The sequence below is a fragment of the Pollicipes pollicipes genome, unplaced genomic scaffold (genome assembly GCF_011947565.3).
Source record: "Pollicipes pollicipes isolate AB1234 unplaced genomic scaffold, Ppol_2.1 Scaffold_7261;HRSCAF=8764_pilon_pilon_pilon, whole genome shotgun sequence".
NCBI classification, from domain to species: Eukaryota; Metazoa; Arthropoda; class Thecostraca; order Pollicipedomorpha; family Pollicipedidae; genus Pollicipes; species Pollicipes pollicipes.
The window spans coordinates 17207610-17226356 of NW_023597054.1; the positions used below are offsets into that span (position 1 = coordinate 17207610).

Genomic DNA, 18747 nt, shown 5'->3' on the forward strand with positions numbered 1-18747 from the left:
ATGCAGAATCACCCCTGATACACTCAGCGTATCTACGCACCGGCTTACTAAAGCAGGGTTCGAGCCCTTCGGTCATTTTTCACATTCTCCTCTGAACCGACGGAGAACCATTTACGTTTAACCTCGCATGATTTCTAGCCTCGCACAAACTGCTGAACGCTTCGATGCATGCTCTTACATTACACACCCGGCCCCTTCGCGTGCAGACGGGGCACTAGGTGACCACTTGGCGAGCCCCCCCACCCCCTCCCCCTCTAGACATACCCCGCAAGGCACTCCTTGGAGACGACCTGGCTGCGCAGGTCGTAGCCCATGACGAAGAGCATGTCGGTGAAGTTGTGCAAGCCGACGAAGTCATAGCAGCGCCCGTCGATGCAGTCCGGTGACCAAGGCACGTCCACTGTGAGCTGGAGCGTGGCCGGCCGGACGTGTCAGACGTGCGGACGGATGAGTGGGAAGTGCGAACAGACTTGTCGGAAGTGCGGGCGGATGTGTCCCAAGTACGGATGGATGTGTCACAAGTGCGGACGCATGTATCGCAAGTCCGATGGATGTGTCACATGTGCGGACGGATGTGTCGGAACAGCGGACGGATGCACCGGAAGTGCATACAGAGTTGGAGCCGATCGTCGCTGGACAGACAGCAGACACTACGCGTCAACACTGGGAGCGTTTCAAGCCGCTGGAGCCAGCCATCACATTTCGCGCGACAGGGCCCGCACGACTGTCCGCACAGCAGTGTGCTTTAGGAGCACCTACACCTCGACGAGTAGTCCGCCGTTCTCCCTTCGCTACCAAACCTCACGAGCACGGCAGGCCTCGCCCCACACCTGTAGACGACGCACTCACCACTGTCTGGACGTTGAACCGCGTGAGCGCGCGCCGCGTCTCGTTCACCAGCTGGACGTAGGCGGCGCGCGCCGGCTCCTTGGCGCCCACCGGGTCCTCGAAGTCGATGTTGATACCGTCCAGGTAGTGCAGCCGGGTGAAGCTGACCTGGCGCGCCACCCACTCGGCCCGGTAGGTGGCGTTGGTAACGTTCGCCTTCAGGAAGTTGGCTGGAAGGCGGCGGCCGTCGTGAGCGAGAGTGAAAGGCGCGGAGCTGCGGCCCTGTGCACGCGCACAATGTGCCGCCGTGCAGGGGCATCAGCAGCGGCCGTGCAGACACCGTCACGGCACGGTCACGGCGCCGGCAGAGCCCTATTAGCCGGCCATTACTGCAAGGTTAGGTCACATAGGGTCGGCAAATGTATGCATTATCAGGCAGAAGGTGCACAATCAAAGCAAACAGTTCCAATAAACTTCAGTTATTTGCATTTCAACGCATGAAATACAACGGCATTCCCCGAGAGCAGCGCCAAAACACATTATCCTCATAAATGATACTTTCTCTCGTTACCTCGTTAGGTGGATACCTCGAGCCAACTAAATACGCAAACGGAACGGAATGACACGGGTTCATTGCTAATCACCACGAGAGGGAGCGTGTCCTGGTGTATCTGGGTTTCATCCTGATAATAACACACACCTGAACATGCAGTTAAGTCTGTAGCGGAAGAACTCAAAGATACCAATTAACCTAACAAACGAATCTATTGCGAACACATCACGCCACAACACAACGCTTGACCACTTGACGCGAATGTAATATCGTACAACCACTGTGTTGCGTTTCCCCACCCACGTTTGTCCCAGGATGAGCGAAAAGGTCGTGTCTTTTTGTGCAGGGTAGAGGGATGAAGCACTCATCGCTGAGGTTGGCGCATTTGCCGCCATCCGTCTGCGCTCTAGCGATGCCGGCGAGCAAAGGCGGCGGCCAGGCCGGACGCCAGTCACACCCATCATCAGCTAATGACTTCAGATTTCCGTATCACAACGGCCGCCTCCCAAACGCATACAATTTGGCGACGATTTGCTCAGGCCGTGAAATCGGGTCATCATCCACCACCCTACGGTGGATGATGACCCGACTGACCCTATGGGCGTATGGTTTAGCTGGGAGGCGGCAGCGTGGGCGAGGGGCCACAGGGAGTGCAGGTCACGTGACAGGTCACCGGGAGCATCGGCCACGTGACGGGTCACCACGAGGACTCGGGTGACCAGAGAACCGGGGGATCGAAGGCCAGAGGACAGAATGAGAGTCCAAAGGTCACACCACGCGTCACCGGCCTGGAATAGCATGTGACGTCAATCCCGCTCGCGCGACCACCGGACGCTGGGCTGCAAACACATCCCGTATTCTGACGTCAGGGCGGCATCACGACGCGCCTGCTGTTGCCAGCTGGATCTCCTCCAAGCAGGGCAGGCCAGGCCGGGCCGGCTGGGCTCAGGTGTTGGCAATGACACAGGCGTATCGGTTTCGTGAATGAAGCCGCACATCTTCGTTTGGGAAAACATCTAAAGCACTGGTTGGCTAGAGTGCAACAGTGCAAATAAACAATAGCAGTATATGACTTTGACCCCTATTGGCCCAGCCATCAGAATAGATTCATATGACACCTTGATGTAGTATATTTTGAAAGCGTGGCATCACGTGGCTGAATGTGGCAAAATAGCTCAGTCTTAAGACGGACCAAGTGCGACTACGGAAACTTACTTCGCAGCGTTTTGTTTTCTGAACCACTTGCAAGCCCCATACTAAGCATATCCTACTCCCATTAAAATGTTCGTTGAGCTGCTGCTTAAAATACGCTGGATGCTTGACACACCTGATTGCATTCTGCCGCTTGAAGTGGCGCCAATTGTATGTACTTGGGAAACATGTTCAGTATTTTCGGCTGTTTCAGTAAAAAGGCAGCATAGTTCTGTGCGGTTGGAAGCGAGGCACTCCTTCGAAGCACTCGGATTATCTCTAGCGGGATCACCAGCAACGGCTCGATTAAAGCAGCGCTGCAGGGGCCGGTCTAAGCGTATTACAGGCTTAGCCCGGTCTGCACAGGGCCCGCGCCACGGCGCGGCGGGCCGGCATCCGAGGCATTCATTGGTGAGGTGTTCTCGCGGTGTTCCGCATACCGCGCCCCACGAGAGTGCGCTAGACACCAGCGGCGCCGAATAGCACACAGGGACTCGCACAGCCTGGTTACAACCGGCCAATCAACGGTGGCGTGTCGGCTTCCTGTGTCGTTGCGACGGCACAGGACAACACAACACTGCCTGCCCACCCAGCGCCACCCGCCCCCCCCCCCCCCCCCTTCCCACAGACACTCATCCACCAGCAGACACGTCAGTCCCATCAGTTCACCCATCAGGCTCGTCAGCACCGCCAGCGGAGACACGTCTCGCCCCCAACAGCGCCTCACGTCTGGACCCGTCCTGCAGCGCCTGCTGCTCCAGCGGCCGCTGCAGAACGACCAAACGACTCGTGACAACGCCCTGCTCCGAGTTGTTCTGTTCCGATACACTTCAACCACGGGCCGCGGTGTTTTCGCCGCGACCCAACAGGCCGGCACAAACTGCGTTCAACTGCAGTAGCGGAACCAACGGGCATTCATGAACACGTGCGACAGCCAGCAGGGCGCCCACATATGAACGAATATACATCACGAGAGAAAAGACCAATAGCCGGCCGCATCGGGCGTTTTCTCCGGTGAAGCAAAAAACGTAAACAAACCCTGTGCAAAAGTGACTGGCGGTGCCTGCTTCAGAGTTCGGCAAACCACGGCCGTTCACGGCAGACGGCGTCTATCCTGATACTGCGCAGTCATCGCACGGCCTGTGGGGCGGGACGGTGGAGGCCTAATAAGGTCTGTCGGCGTCGCCGTCTCACGTCCACGGCGGAGGAGCGGACATGTCCGAGCGGGGTCGGGCCGCCGCCGCCACCGCTCGCTACCAGCCGGTGCGCTGCTGACCGCGTCCGGACGCCCCAGCGTCGGCGGCAGACTAATGGCCCCGGCGGACACGAGCGGCCGTCGGGAGGAGGGACGATCCCGAGACGCCGCCTGGCCGGCACCGCAGCCGGTGAACGATGGGGAGCGTGATCTAGGTCAGTGGGGTCACCCGCACCGCTCCCCGAACCCCGTCAGCCGTCTGCGCCCAGCGACGGGCCTGTCCCTGTGCACTGTCAGCACCTCTCGCCGTCAGCACCCGGTGGGATACCGCCGCGCTGACAGCATCAGGAGGTCAGCGCACTGTCAGCACCCGGAGAGAGATCAGCGCACTGTCAGCACCTGGAGACAAATGGACACACCAGCGAGACGCTCCCGCAAACGTCGAGCTCGCGACGACGTTGACATAAAGGACAGGGCGTGGGACTGGCGACGAGACTACAGATCACTGAGGCCACCGCACTGCGTGGTTCCAGAGAAACGGGCGAACGACGAGTAAAGAACGTCTCCACGGGAGCCCGCATAGCCACCAGCATGCAATGCAGTCCCCTCGAGCGCAGAACATGTTATTTTTCAGACGACAGCCAGAGACAACAAGTTAGGGACAGCAGACTACACGGTTCTGCGACTGTTGGCGATCCCGACAACATTGGCCACCACGCCAACGACAACGTGTTCGTTCGCCCTCGGCTCTGGCGCCGGAAGCGCGCACGTCGCCGGGTCGTGACCTGCGGGCGGCCCATCTAACCACAACGGCCCGGCGAGGCCTTCTAACGGGCGTGCGTCACCACGCCACCCTTCCGCAGTTACCCACCGAAACAAGCACCAGCGCCCACCCAATCCACACGTGTTCGTCCCCATCCTCCCCACGCCACAACCCACCGGCAGCTGCACGCTCTCAAAGTCGTAGCGAGGGGCCAGCGGCAGGCCGGGTCCAGCTGGCAGCCGGGCGCGGCCCGGCGCGCGGTACCGGACACGCGGCCACCGCAGGTGACGCTGGCCCCGGCGCGGCCCGGCGCGCGGTACCGGACACGCGGCCACCGCAGGTGACACTGGCCCCGGCGCGGCCCGGCGCGCGGTACCGGACACGCGGCCACCGCAGGTGACGCTGGTCCCGGCCCCGGCGCGGCCGCTGGCCCCGGCCTCCGGCCGCCGAATCGCGTTTGAAGTAGAGCGGCCGATCTCACGACGGCAGCTGGCGGCGCGCTGCACGCCGCTGCCGTCGCGGCGGTGAGCTGAGCACACCGAGGAGGCAGCGGGCGACGCGCTGCACGCCGCTGCCGTCGCGGCGGTGAGCTGAGCACACCGAGGAGGCAGCGGGCGACGCGCTGCACGCCGCTGCCGTCGCGGCGGTGAGCTGAGCACACCGAGGAGGCAGCGGGCGACGCGCTGCACGCCGCTGCCGTCGCGGCGGTGAGCTGAGCACACCGAGGAGGCAGTGGACGACGCGCTGCACGCCGCTGCCGTCGCGGCGGTGAGCTGAGCACACCGAGAAGCGCAAACGGCGCGCGACGGCGCAGCCGGGCGAACGGTCGATAAACCGGCGCTTAACGAACTGTGCTCAGACGCGCTGACGTTTAAACGCGGACAGAACGATGTCACGAGAAACTTGGCCGACAGGGTGTGGAAACGCGGATATGGACTGAAGCCAAAGCCGTGAAAAAAAAAACACGACTTGGATGTCAGAACAGACTCCAACAAGACATGAACGGTGTGAAATGTACAAGGTGTCCAGACACATTGACCAGGCATCAATGCCGTTTATTAACACATCAGTTCCACGCTGGTTATAGCGGACAAGAACACGACGCTCCGCAGCCTAAAACAGCGTTATAAAAAAATAAGCTCTGCTATCCGTTCGGATCTTCAAATATCAGGCAAGCTATCAGAAGCTCGGCGGCGCACATGAGTCAAACGGCTGACCAAGCCGGTCATCATCTGCCCTGGGGCGGGACGGGCTACCTCGCTATCACGGGAGTCGGCCACCGGACCACACGGGGTCACGCTCGGCCATTTTTTGAGTCACTGCCGGCAACAAAGGCACGCACAGCGCTCGGCCATCCCTCAATTATGCGCGATTATGCCGACCCATGGGCGGCGTTTCCGGTGCCCGGGGCAGAAGAGGCGCAGCCGGCTCCCGGTCGGCCGGTCACGTGCCGTCCCGACGCCAGCTGACTGCGCCGAAGACCGGCCGCGGCCCGGGCGGCGGCAAGGGGTGTGGGGGGTGCGGGGGGGAGGGGGGACCGGCACTGACGAGTGGACTAGCCCGCCGGACCGGGCGCCCGGGCGGCCGCGGCCACCGCAGCGGTCGGGGCGGTCACCCGGAAGCACCGCGATCGGTGACACGGCGACGCCTCAGTCCACCAGCGTGCAAACGGCCGCCCGCACCGGCACGTCCAGCGAGTACTTGGCCTTCTCGCGCGAGAGCGCCTTGTGCCGCTCGAACGACAGCTTGTCCGTCTCGGGCCGGTCTGCCCAGTGCAGCACGATCTCCTGGTCGCACGGACACGAGCGCACGAACGCCGGCTCCGAGTAGGCGCAGTGCATGTAGCGCCAGAAGTGCGCCAGCTCCACGCCAATGGTGTAGCCCTTCATGGCGGCGCAGGCGACGCGCAGGTGCTGGAGCTTGGGCATCAACTCGCAGTCAAGCTGCGTCAGCCGCGCGCCGCACAGGAACGGACCGGGCGCCTCCGCCAGGAAGGCGTCCAGCTTGCGCAGCTCGGCCTCCAGGTGGCTGGGGTCGCGGCTCACCGCCTTCATGTAGAAGCAAAAGCGAGAGAAGACGCCGGCCGTGGCCAGCTCGGCCTGCGGGCACACGTAGGCCAGGCCGGCGCCCGGGAACGCCTGCTGCAGGTACAGCGCGATGTCGTCGGCGTTGTCGAGCGCCACCTGGCCGCACACCACCGCCGGCACGTGCTTGAGGCCGAGCCGCGCGAACGCCTCAGGCGGCCGCACCACCGACACGGGCACCGGGTCACCGCAGGTCAGCAAGCCGGCCGCCTCGGCCGCCAGCACCGCCATGTGCACCGCCTGGCTGAAGGGGCAGGCGCCCGGCCGTCGCCCGTCAGCGCCCGCCTTCACGTACACCGTCATCGCCGGCAGCGCCGCGGAGCCCATGGCGTCGCTCGGCCGCCGGCGGCCCACTGACCGGCTGCGCTGGCGGCGCCGTCGGTCGACGCCAGCCGGCGTTTATTTACACTGCCTGAAATACGGCGCTGGCGGCGGCGCGGTGCCGGTGCCGGTGCCGCCCTCTGCCGCGCGCGTCCCCCGACTGCGGCCGGCGGGCGGCGGCGCCAGCGACCGGCGCACGGGCGGCGCCAGCGGCCGTCCCCCAGCGCCGGGCCGGCCGCCGCCGGCGCCCAGCCAGTGCTCGCCCCCGCTATATTTGGCGGACGGCGGCGCCGACATACCGGCGGCGGCGCACGGGCTGACGGACCGACAGAGCCGGGATGCGCCTCGGCCCGCGCCGCTGGGGGTCTCCGCTGTCCGGCACGCTGACGGACCGGTACTGCCGACACACACCGGCACGCATCGCGCACCGTCCCCCGTAGGGCTGAGGCCACGCTGCGCCGGTCTGAATTATAATGAGTCAGTTCTTAAGAGAACCAGTGTGATTCACACGGCGATGTTCTGTTTTCGTTGGACTTGCGCCTCGACTTTGGCTGGCATCGAGTAACTCGCCGCACATGCTACCGCCGTTTCAACTCAGTGTTGGTGTCTCGGACCTTGATGCTCCCAACAGCCCAGCCAGACCAGGCTCCCGAACACACGCAGTTTTTGTCCAGTGAGCCTTTCTTTTTCGGGGTGCTTTCAGGATTGCGGCGCTTCAATAAATCAGTGTCTGAATATAGAAGTGGAACAGGCTGTTCTGAGCGAAGCTCAACAACTGTTTACCGGCGAACGCATTTGATACAACCCTGCCTCTGCGCGCCATGAATGACGAGGCGGGACACACAGCAAACACCGGGACCTATCCTCTGTACGCTGAATGAGCGGTACGCCGGACACGTGCCGGGGGCCCCATCTCTCACTCTCTGCATACACCGCCAAAGCTACGCGCCCGACACACGACGGAGCATCCGCTTCTTCCTCGCTTTATGCGCTGCGGATGGGTGAGGCCGACGCAAGTCAGTGTTCCTCTCCGCCTCCCCGTGCGGGCGCACTGCCGAAACGGCACACCCCAGGCGTCTGCGCCGGGACCCACCTCCGCACGGACACTGGAGAGGCAGAGCACCCTACACGCACGTCTGGACCCATCTCTCGCTCTATGCGCACGGACCTACACGTGCTTCCCGACATACGCCCGCAGCCCACTCCCCCGTATCCCTCGCTGCGATGACGAAGCAGCACAGCCGTCACACGACATGACCCGGCTCTCTCCATCTCTGTACGGACGGCTGGCGGCTGGCGATGCTGCAGCCGCTCGGCATCCGCCTAACGCTGACACGGTAGCGGGGCGTAACGCCGAACCAAGTACCAGATGCCGTGCAAGGAAACGAACACACGAGCAACAAACGAAGTCCTAACGAAGCCGTCTTCGTACTAAGATATGCCTATGTTAAACCTTGAACACGTGCTTCGCATCTTCTGTTTGCTATACAACGTAGTATTTGGGCCTGAGTAGGTGCACCGACGTGGCGTGGCTGAGTTGGATACCATTTAAGCCGCTCATTTCGACATCCTGCTCGCTTTCGAACGAAGCGGAGCCACGTTGCAAAGTCACGTGGTGTACATGCATCGTTGTTCTATTTATGTCACATGATCGCTGCGATGCACTGCCGGCTGTCCGGCACGCCTGGCATCCACAAGAGGGGCGTCCGCATACCAACCATAGAAACATGGCGGGGCTGGGGCAGGATCGGCAGCCGCAGCGGCCAGCTGTCATATACATTACATACGGCGGAATAAAGAGGAGAACAGATCGCGCACGCCGATTTAAGAAGTACACACGCGTGTTACACCTACTTTACTTTGAGAACATTTGAATCGCGAACATAATTCAGTGCATTCATTTGTATGTTTTGATGGAATGATGACTTCAAGGTTTCGATTATGACTTCATGATCCACACTCTGATTTTCAAGCTTTGATTCCTCCGATGTGAGGACTTGATTCCTCAAGAACGTCATTCCAGTCAAGGGGTTTTAGGACCATATGTGCCAAAAATTCCTCCTTTGTGACGTTCTTGCACCCATGCCACGAGGCAGCATTTTGACGAAAACTTCTATATGTATTTCGAAAGTAACTTTAAACACTTTTCGGAATCGGACCACTCTAAGAATTTCGGAACGGTAGTGGGCGGCCCGTTTGCACCTCTGTGCCAAAAGCTTAGGGCCATCGCCTGCCAAACAGTACTCTGTACTTGTAGTATCATACATCGGCGCTAGATGTCTCCATTTCAATGCACGTGCTTGAGTTCGCTTACCACTTCAGCTGCTCACAACTGTTGCAAATACAACAAAAACGGCCTGCCGCACAGCCAGAATTGCTTTTAAGAGGGAGGGAGTAAAGCACAGCTGATCTACTTATATCTCGAGTCGAAAAGTACAAATAGCCTGTGCAAGGCTCCAGAATAGGCGGAGGGAAGGGCGTGTCTCCATGGCTGCGCCTCTGCACCCACAGGACAGGAGAGTTTCAAAATCAGATGTTCACCAGTGCGTCTAACAAAAAATGAATCCGTGCCACACAAATATGGTACCCTCAGCTGTCACACTAAAACACAAAGACTACTTCGTCATCCTAGTGATTTGCAAGAAAAAATTGATCGGCCTCCGTTACCGCACAAGATCAAAGTGGCTTTTACGCGTTCTCATTTCGCCGTGGGCGCGCCGTTGCCGATGCCCCTCGTCGACACATCCGCGGCCGGCGGCCCTGGTGACGGCCGTCCGGAGCGGGGCCGACGGTCTGCGGTCTGCGGCGGCGCCGCCCTCGTCGCCGGGCCCAGCTGCGGCCACAGCTGCGGCCAATAACGCCGCCGGCGGCCGGCCGACCGGTCAGCGGCGCCGGCGACCGGCCCCGGCCACGCTGATAGGTCACCGGGAGACCATGGCCCCGGCTAAAACACGGCCACCAGGCCAGGTCCGAGAGAGCAAGGCAGCGGGGAGGCCGATTCCACCGGACGGCTGCCTGTGCACGGACACGGGCACGGCACAGGTGGCCGGCATATGTCACCCGCGCGGCTCCACACACAGACAGCTGACGCCGAAGCCCGACATTCCACACCTGACACCACGTTTTGCAGTCGACGTCCGCGTCAGATTGGCCGGGGTGGAACGGCTGTCCGGATCGACCCGACTTGCCCATGTTCAGAAATGTTCCGGACAACCGAAACGGGTGTGGTTTGTGCGGACTGACTCACCGAACAGACTGCGCGCTGGTGTCAAAGTCGCAACCTTCGCTTTCTCAAGCACTTTCTGTCCCTTCTTCCTCATTCCAGCTTCATTCTGCCTCTCCACGCTAGGCCGCTTATCCGGGGCTATCCCCATGCACCGGCCACGAGTGGGCTGAAGTGCCTTCAGACGGGCGTCCTGCCCGCGCGCTAGGGCGTGACCTATAGAGGCGTGCCGACCAAGTCCCGGTAGCGCGGGATTCTCGTGCGCATATAGCGTGCTCCAACACCATCCACTATACCTCTCTCATCAGTCTCATAGCCCCAATTAACCGCTGCTGACCGAAATGGTTATTGCCCAAAAACATACTGATGATCTGACACTTCCAGTTACATCACATCTTGCGATAATCCTGTCGCCGGCGCCTCTCCCGGGTGGTTTCCATCAACTGGCGCCAGCCGACAGAAGAGGTCACCGGACGTCCGTCAAAGTCGGGCCCTCCAACACCGCCGACGAAAGACAGGCCGTCCTCGCATTCTCCCACGGCTGGCGCCGCCGCCGCCGGCAGCGCGGCGCGCTCAGCTCGGCCAGCGACGGCGACGGAAACGGCGGCGACAGCAGGCGGCCGGCAGCACACGTGTCCGGACGCGACAGGAGACTGGCCACCGGCTAGGTCAGCTGGGTGGCGCCCGGTCAGGTTTGGCTCGTCTGGTCCAACGGACGGGGACCGATGGCAGCCCTTCGACATGGGTCGGGGGAGGGAGAGGGGGGGGGGGGGGCGGGGAGTGGAAGCTGCACTTTGGAACGACCTTACCCAAACTCGCACAGCAAAGTTACTATACAGTGAAGGCAGTCTGCAATGACACCATCTGAAGGACGATCGCACATGCCAGCTTCTTCATTATCACGAGAATAAAGCGCGCGGTTCCCACACTAACTCAGCCCGCGGGCGCCGGCAAATACAGACTGGCTACGGAATGCCAGGCTTCGCCCCCGCGCGGCCCCAGTCCGGCCCGCGATGCCGCGAAGGATAGGAGTCTCCGGAAGCTTGCAGTGGACACGTGCTCGCCCTAAATACAGACCGGCTACGGAATACCAGGCTTCGCCCCCGCGCGGCCCCAGTCCGGCCCGCGATACCGCGAAGGATAGGAGTCTCCGGAAGCTTGCAGTGGACACGTGCTCGCCCTAAATCTACGGGCGTTTGCAGACATAACAAACACGACTCAGACGCCGCGTAGCGAGTTCTCGCCTCATAATGAGTCAAGGGCCATGACCTCCGGAAGGGGCGAAGTCCGAACGGGGCATCTGGTCTCGCTCCGATGGGGCCCGGTCTGGCCCGTCTCGCTCAGCACCGCGGTATGTCCGCTCATCGCGCTCCACAGCACAAGACAGTAGTTATATATGTATTTTTTTTTGCTTTCGAACTGTTTCATGTTCGATCTTCAGCTACTTATCTCAACTCACAAAAAATCATTGGATGTTGCCCGCTTTTCTCGAAATGACCTATACAAACCCATACTTTAATAAAACCTGCTCTTAGTCTGCTGGAGCCTTTGGCAGCTCCAATCGGTGCTCTTATACTGGCGGGCTTCCTGTGTATTTTTGTGATGGGATGCATCTGGCGAGACCTTGTTTCAACCACCCGGAGCCTCCTGCCCACCAAAAGGGACTCGTATAGGTCAATGGTCATCCAGGGCCTCGTACGGGGTCGAGATTGTCTCCTGTGCGTCTTAATGTCCCTCCTCTTAATTCGCTGGAAGTCTGCCTCGGTCATCTAAGGCCCCTTGTCGATATCATGAGGCCTCCTGGTATTCCAAAGGGTGAGGGAGGGGGCTGAAATGGTGGAAGAATTGAAAACCGACCGAGTTTTTGTGCTCGTGACAAGAAACAAGTGTAATACAGTCCGGACCAATAACCACATCCAGAATATCCACCTCTGCCGCACGAAATGTCTGCTGACGTCAAGCACCAATTGATGGCAAATATTTCTCGCAAACAAAGCCTAGCGTCTCCTTGGCGCTTTGCAGTACATGCGTAATCACATGAGTATGCAGGTAGCGCACGTCAACAATTCCACCCCGATTGAAAACGTAGGTAGCTCGCGTCGGAGTGCTCCGCATCCTCAGTTCGCCGCTTCAACTGCTAACAGCGCTGCTTCCGGTCGCCTTCGAGATAAGAGCTACCGGTGTGCGCCGCCCTGCCGGCTACCACCGATCACAAAACTGACGTCACGTGATCTAGTCACCCGAGCCGCCCGGGCCGTGTCGGCGTTGGCGTTCACATCTCACGTTACCCGGGGACTTCCCCAGCCACGCCCAGCCGTGGGCAGCGACAACAGCGCCGCGGTGCGACCGTGCGCTGTGCTGTCAGGTCACGCTGGCCCGGTCCCTGTGGCCGACGACCGGCTCCCTGACGCAGGACCATCCAGGCTCACATCCAGCTCACGGTCATTGGACCACGTCCGTCTGATGCCCCCCCCCCCACCGGCTTGAGGTCACGCTGGCCCGGTCCCCGTGACCGTGACTCAGCGGCGTTACCCTCCCCCCCTCCGGGGCCGCGGCCGCCGCGTCCGGCCGCCGTGCCACTGACCGTTGTGCAGGACGCGCACTTTGTGCCGGTGCGCGTGGCACACGATCTGCGGATCGAAGAAGTCGAACAGCACGATGGCAGTCAGCTTGTCCCAGTCGAACGTCGCCCACGTCTTCTCGGTGGTGTTAAGCACGAACGCAAACACCTGGCGACAACGGGCGGAGGATCAGTATTGGACGAGTAGTTTTTGGTTTGGGTTTAGGTTAGATTCCAACCACGAATGACCATTTAAGAGGCATGGGATTTTAAAAAAGGTAAGAGGTGGGGTAGTACTGCAGCCATCGTAGGGGTACTCCGCCGACGACCTCCGCACAGAGACCGTCTTCGGGGTTGGGGTAGACAGTCGGGCGGACTTCCGCCGGCTCGACACTAAGCCGGCTCACAGCCGACGGCAGCTCGGCACTACGCCGGCTCACAGCTGACCGCCAGCTCGACACTAGGCCGGCTCACAGCTGACCACAGCTCGGCACTAAGCCGACTCACAACTGACCACAGCTCGGCACTAGGTCGGCTCACAGCTGACCGCAGCTCGGTTCTCAGCCGACTCACAACTGACCACAGCTCGGCACTAGGCCGGCTCACAGCTGACAACAGCTCGGCACTAAGCCGACTCACAACTGACCACAGCTCGGCACTAGGCCGGCTCACAGCTGACAACAGCTCGGCACTAAGCCGACTCACAACTGACCACAGCTCGGCACTAGGTCGGCTCACAGCTGACCGCAGCTCGGTACTACGCCAGCTCACAGCTGACCGCAGTTCGGCACTAAGCTGGCTAACAGCTGACCGCAGCTCGGCACTAGATCGGCTCACAGCTGACCGCAGCACGGCACTAAGCTGACTCACAGCTGACCACAGCTCGGCACCAAGTCGGCTCACAGCTGATCGCAACTCACCCCGGTAGGATGGACAGCGTTGGAGGATTCAGGATGAAACGGTTGGCGGGAACAGCAGGACAGCCGATGTCCAGCGGCAGGGCTGAACAGGTGTATTTCAATAAAAAACACAAAGATAAAGGACTGCTACGTTTTTGAGGACTGGACCAAACAAAACTACGATAATTTTTCAGAAAACTAACGACACTGCTGCTACATCTGCCAAGCCGCGTCCCCAACCAAAGATAAAAAACAACTCCTTTGGGGACGTTTTTCAGTGTCACAAAAAAGCAGCAAAAAAAGGCATGCGAGCGTTCAAAGCACCACCACCTGCGCCACTGTTTTCTATCTCGAGTGTCTAGCCACATATGTTGGCGCCTGTTTATGCCATTTGACGCACGCCACGTGCCGCACAGGCAGGCGTGTGACGACAACCGGGCCCAGTCTCGTCGAGCTGTCAGCACCGATAGCACTGTAGTTCTGCCAGTGCAGCCCGTTGACACCGGTGGGCTGACCTGCCACATCATCCGCCATTTCTCCAGACTGCACGTGGCCTTGGCATTCAGCGCAGGACAGATGAGAGCTGACCTAATGCGCTGACTGGCGTGCACTGACTCTTAACACGCGCCCGGATGGCCGCTTAGACGCCCTTCGCTTGGGTGGGAGTCAATTTGACCCCCTGAGATCTCAGGAATTAAGAAGGCTAGGAACACCAAATGCACAAGACGTGTGTGCCTGCACGCTAACTCACGTAGGTTCAATTTTGAGGATCCTAGGTCCTGACCTTCGGATAAAATAAGATCAAACAAGGTCAAACTCCAAGTTGGTCTCCAAAGTGTTCCCAGAACCTAGGTACCTGTTCTAAGCAAAAGTTCACGTGGCCATTTCGGTTCGGTGACTTTGTTTGACTTTTTGAAGGTCATGGTGACCAAAATCATAGAAGACTGCTTCAATTTTGCATTTGAATAAGCGACAAAGATTATGCAAGGCAGTATGTTCCTAAAAACGAAACGTTGGCTTGCGTAAATTTTGGTCAGTGACCGATTCAGACCTTTGAGAAGCCCATGAAAGGTGTCTTATGCGGTTCCTGTTATAAATAAATTGAAAATGAACACCAGAAACTACCCCTTAACACAAGCCCTAGAGAAATATAACAGGTTCGTTTTGACCTTGGTCTGGCCTTTATACCTGACCCTAGGTCAATGGAATTTGGTCATTTAATTGTGTGTTCCAAGAAAGTATTTCAGAGATGTACGGCTTTGCCTAACAATCGGTTGTTCCATAATATTTAACGATTCCTAAAAAGTGACTTCGTTGAATCCACAGCCTGACTTTGACCTGCCGTATGTCAGCGACCTTACAAGCTACATCTAATTTTTTATATCATACGATTCAATATTCAATTTTCTACACCTATGCAAAATTTGGCGCGGCCACGCCACGCCGTTCGCAAAGCACTTCGGGGAAAACCTCAAGGAGAAGGGGCAATTTGATTGCCCACCCGAGCGCGTGGAATATAATGACCAAACACGGCCCGTGTAGCCGGTTGAACATCCTTCGCTCGGATGGGGGTGAGGCAATTTGGCCCCCTGATATCTCTAAAGCTAAGCGAGCTAGTTACACCACATTTACAGGCCGTGTTTGCTTGTATGTTAGCTTTCATGTGTCAAAATTTGAGGTTCCTAGGTTATGATCTTCGGATCAAATAAGGCCAAACAAGGTCGAAGTCCAGACTAGTGTCCAATGTGCCCCAGACCTTCTCATGCAGCCGCCGTGAACTTAGAAACCTGTTTTAAGCAAAAGCTCACTGGTGTTTATTTAAGGTCAGTGACCTTGTTTGCCCTTAAGACGGTCATTGTAACAAAAATCATACCAGAGTGTTTTGGTTTCTGCATTTCAATACCCATCAAGAATTACGCTACGCGGTAGGTTCCTAGAAACAAAATGTTGACCTTGGTCATTTTAGGTCAATGACCTATTCTGACTTTTAAGAAGTCAATGAAAGATTATAATGCAGTCGTTATTATCAACATATTGCAAATGGGCATCAGAGACTACCTAATACAGCATGCTCTTGAGTAAAAAACAGGTTGCTTTTGACCTTTGTCTCAGCTTCCTACATAGCCCTAGATCAATGGACTTTGTGAATTGTGTTACAAACTGTTGTGTTGCCTAAGAGACAATTCCAGAGATACGCTTCGTCATTGCGTCACATATCGGCAGCGCCGCGTCCGCTCAGAACACGGACAGCTGCGCGTGGGTTTGACCACCGCATGGCGGGGGAGAAGAGACTGGGGACTGTTGTCATTGGGGCTTTACGACGCACTCAGCTGCTGCGGCTATATGCGTCGCCTGCCTCTCACCCTAGCAGGACGGGCGGGCACCACGGGAAATAGAACCTCGTACCTCTGGCTTCCCAGACGCGCCGCGTTACACGTTAGACGCGTTAACCACCACGCTACTGACACCCTGAGTGGAGACTAAGCTCTTCCAATTTCTCTAACATGGGCCTTGGCCAAATGTTGCTAGTAGCATGTACGTTCGCAGGTGTGGTGAGAGACGTTCATTTTTTATTTTGCTTTCGTAAAATGAAAAATGAGTACCGCAGCATTTTTAAAGGGAGTTTCTCACCTTTCGTACTTTTAAATCATAGTGACATCAGACGCGCATGATTTTATTAGTAATGCCAGTTTTCTCGAAATCCATTTGAATAGCTCAGAATTTTGATTTGAAGTAGCTGACCCCGCGGGAGGAATCTCATTTGACTCCCTGCTCGCCACCATGAAAATAAGACACCTCATTTGTCTTACTTTTCCTACGTCTGTGTCCTGTAACGTTTATATCACACTTCGGTGCCAAAATATTTCTGTCAAAAATGCTACGAAAGCTTGAAACAATCTCTCAGCGAAGCAAAAATATGCGAACATGACGCTATTATCCCGCGAATTCATCGAAACGTTGCACTATGGCTTTGACTCCTACCCTGTTGCGTTTACCGCAGTGGCTCTTTTCGAAGCGTACTTTGGCTTTGGGAGTGGAGGCGTCACATGATCCATCAGGAGCCTGGTTCAAACTTCAGCCAATGCGCTTCTCAGTAACAGGTCCCTGGCCGCTTGGCAAATCATTAACGTTCGTTAACTGGCACCAGTACAGGTACGCAGGGTGGCTGTCATGGCGACGGTGATCGCGACTACAGGGAAGAGAAAGCGTTGACAGCGTAATTCAAGTAACAAAGGGGCACTACCTAGTATTTGTATGAGACGTACGTGATCCGGAGGTTTCATTAGGGTATGCTTTTAACATATGCCCCAAAGGTGGAGCACTCTCTTGAAACGGGGAATATGTGAACATCCTCTGTTGAGTCCGATTTAAAAACGCCATGTGAGGCAAGCCTGATTCGCATGAAGCATGCCCTTCCATTTTTGGGAGATGGTTACATACATACAGCGGATAGCAAGGCACAGTGAAATAGCAATGCAATCAGCACAGTGTTTTACAATCATCGTTCACTGATCATCGCAAAACGACTATCTCATGGCATAACCACATTCAGGTTAGAATTCATTCGCTTACAAACCCTTCAGGAATGTCGTGTCGAATTCCTGGCAAACCCTCACATAACATGTGTGAACAGTGTGTCCGAACGCTGAAACATGAGTCAGCCCGCTGTAAGCCCCATATCTACAACAGCTGATAGCGGCGTCATAACATGATACGCGTCCGCCTACACGGCAGGACGGACTGCAAACTCAAGTGGCGCGCTGGGCATGTTGACGCGCATCGTGCCGGCCTTTGCCCGATTCATCGCGGAAGACCAGGACCACTTCCGCACGCTCCCCCCCCCCCCTCCCTGCCTCGGACACCAGACACCCACTGGAGCCCCTCCTACCCCGGAGTCAAGCCGCCGGGGTGGCCAACGGGTTATTCCCCCGACGCCAGGCCACAGCCGCGCCCACGTGACCGACGGCTAAAGGACGGCAGCAGCCGTGGGACATGATTACATACATACAGCGGGCTTTCATATGGGGCAGGCATTCCCGTGTTGCGACGATAGCCCAGAGACCATGTCAGAGTCAAACCACTGACACGTTCTCAGCTCCATCGCCACGTCAGCCCCACGTGGCGGAGCTGGCCCGTGTTGGTCACGTGGGGCGTCGTCAACTCCTCGAGATCACGTGGTCTCAGCACCGCCGTGACGTCAGCATCACGTGGCCAGCATAGTTCCAACCTCACCGTCACGTGCCGCGTCGCGCGCCACGACGAGCGGGCAGACGCAGCTGACGGACTTGGGACTGACCTCGCTCGGCTCCGCTTTAGGCTGGGTTACCGGCTGACACCACTAGGCCAGCAAGCAGACGCAGCTGGCCGACTCGGGACTGACCTCGCTCAGCTCCACTTTAGGCTGGGTCACCGGCTGACATCACTCGGCTCAGCGAGCAGACGCAGCTGGCCGACTCGGGACTGACCTCGCTCAGCTCCACTTTAGGCTGGGTCACCGGCTGACATCACTCGGCTCAGCGAGCAGACGCAGCTGGCCGACTCGGGACTGACCCCGCTCAGCTCCACTTTAGGCTGGGTCACCGGCTGACATCACTCGGCTCAGCGAGCAGACGCAGCTGGCCGACTCGGGACTGACCTCGCTCAGCTCCACTTTAGGCTGGGTCACCGGCTGACACCACTCGGCCAGCGAGCAGACACAGCGGGCCGTCTGAGCCGGAGGCGGCGGCGGCGGCAGCGGCGACGGCGCGACACCGTCGTCTCGGCTGAAGAAGTAGATGCCGGCGGCAGGGCGCAGGCAGCTCAGCGCCAGCACCAGCACCAGCACCGGCAGCGTCCGGCCCCGCGCCGTCATCGCCCCTGGCGAACGAAAAATGCGCGATTAGGCAACTCTGGCAATGCGCACCATGCCTTAGATACAACGGCTAGAGAAAGGCCATTCGCAAACATCAATGGTTCACAAAAACGCGATAGAGTGTTTCCTCCAGATTGCTGGCGTCTATGATCACAAAACAATGATTCAGTGACGATAGCTATCGTCAAAGTAGCGGTCCGACTTACCCACCACCTCTTCGTCATTTTCCTGTCTGCTTAAGCAAGCAAGGTACTAGACTACCAAAGTACAAATATACC

At 58.2% G+C, this 18747-nt stretch overlaps 1 protein-coding gene across 1 annotated transcript in view; it reads right to left on the bottom strand.

The window, feature by feature from the left end:
- The window catches only part of LOC119111115 (di-N-acetylchitobiase-like), a 38054-nt gene that overhangs the window by 10365 nt on the left and 8942 nt on the right, over positions 1 to 18747 (bottom strand). The window contains exons 2-5 of the mRNA XM_037234943.1: positions 18254 to 18474; positions 12743 to 12887; positions 850 to 1058; positions 265 to 407 (exon numbers count right to left, since the gene is read on the bottom strand). Coding sequence (XP_037090838.1) covers positions 265 to 407; positions 850 to 1058; positions 12743 to 12887; positions 18254 to 18469 — 713 coding nt within the window. The 5' untranslated portion in view covers positions 18470 to 18474. The remainder of the gene's footprint in view (positions 1 to 264; positions 408 to 849; positions 1059 to 12742; positions 12888 to 18253; positions 18475 to 18747) is intronic.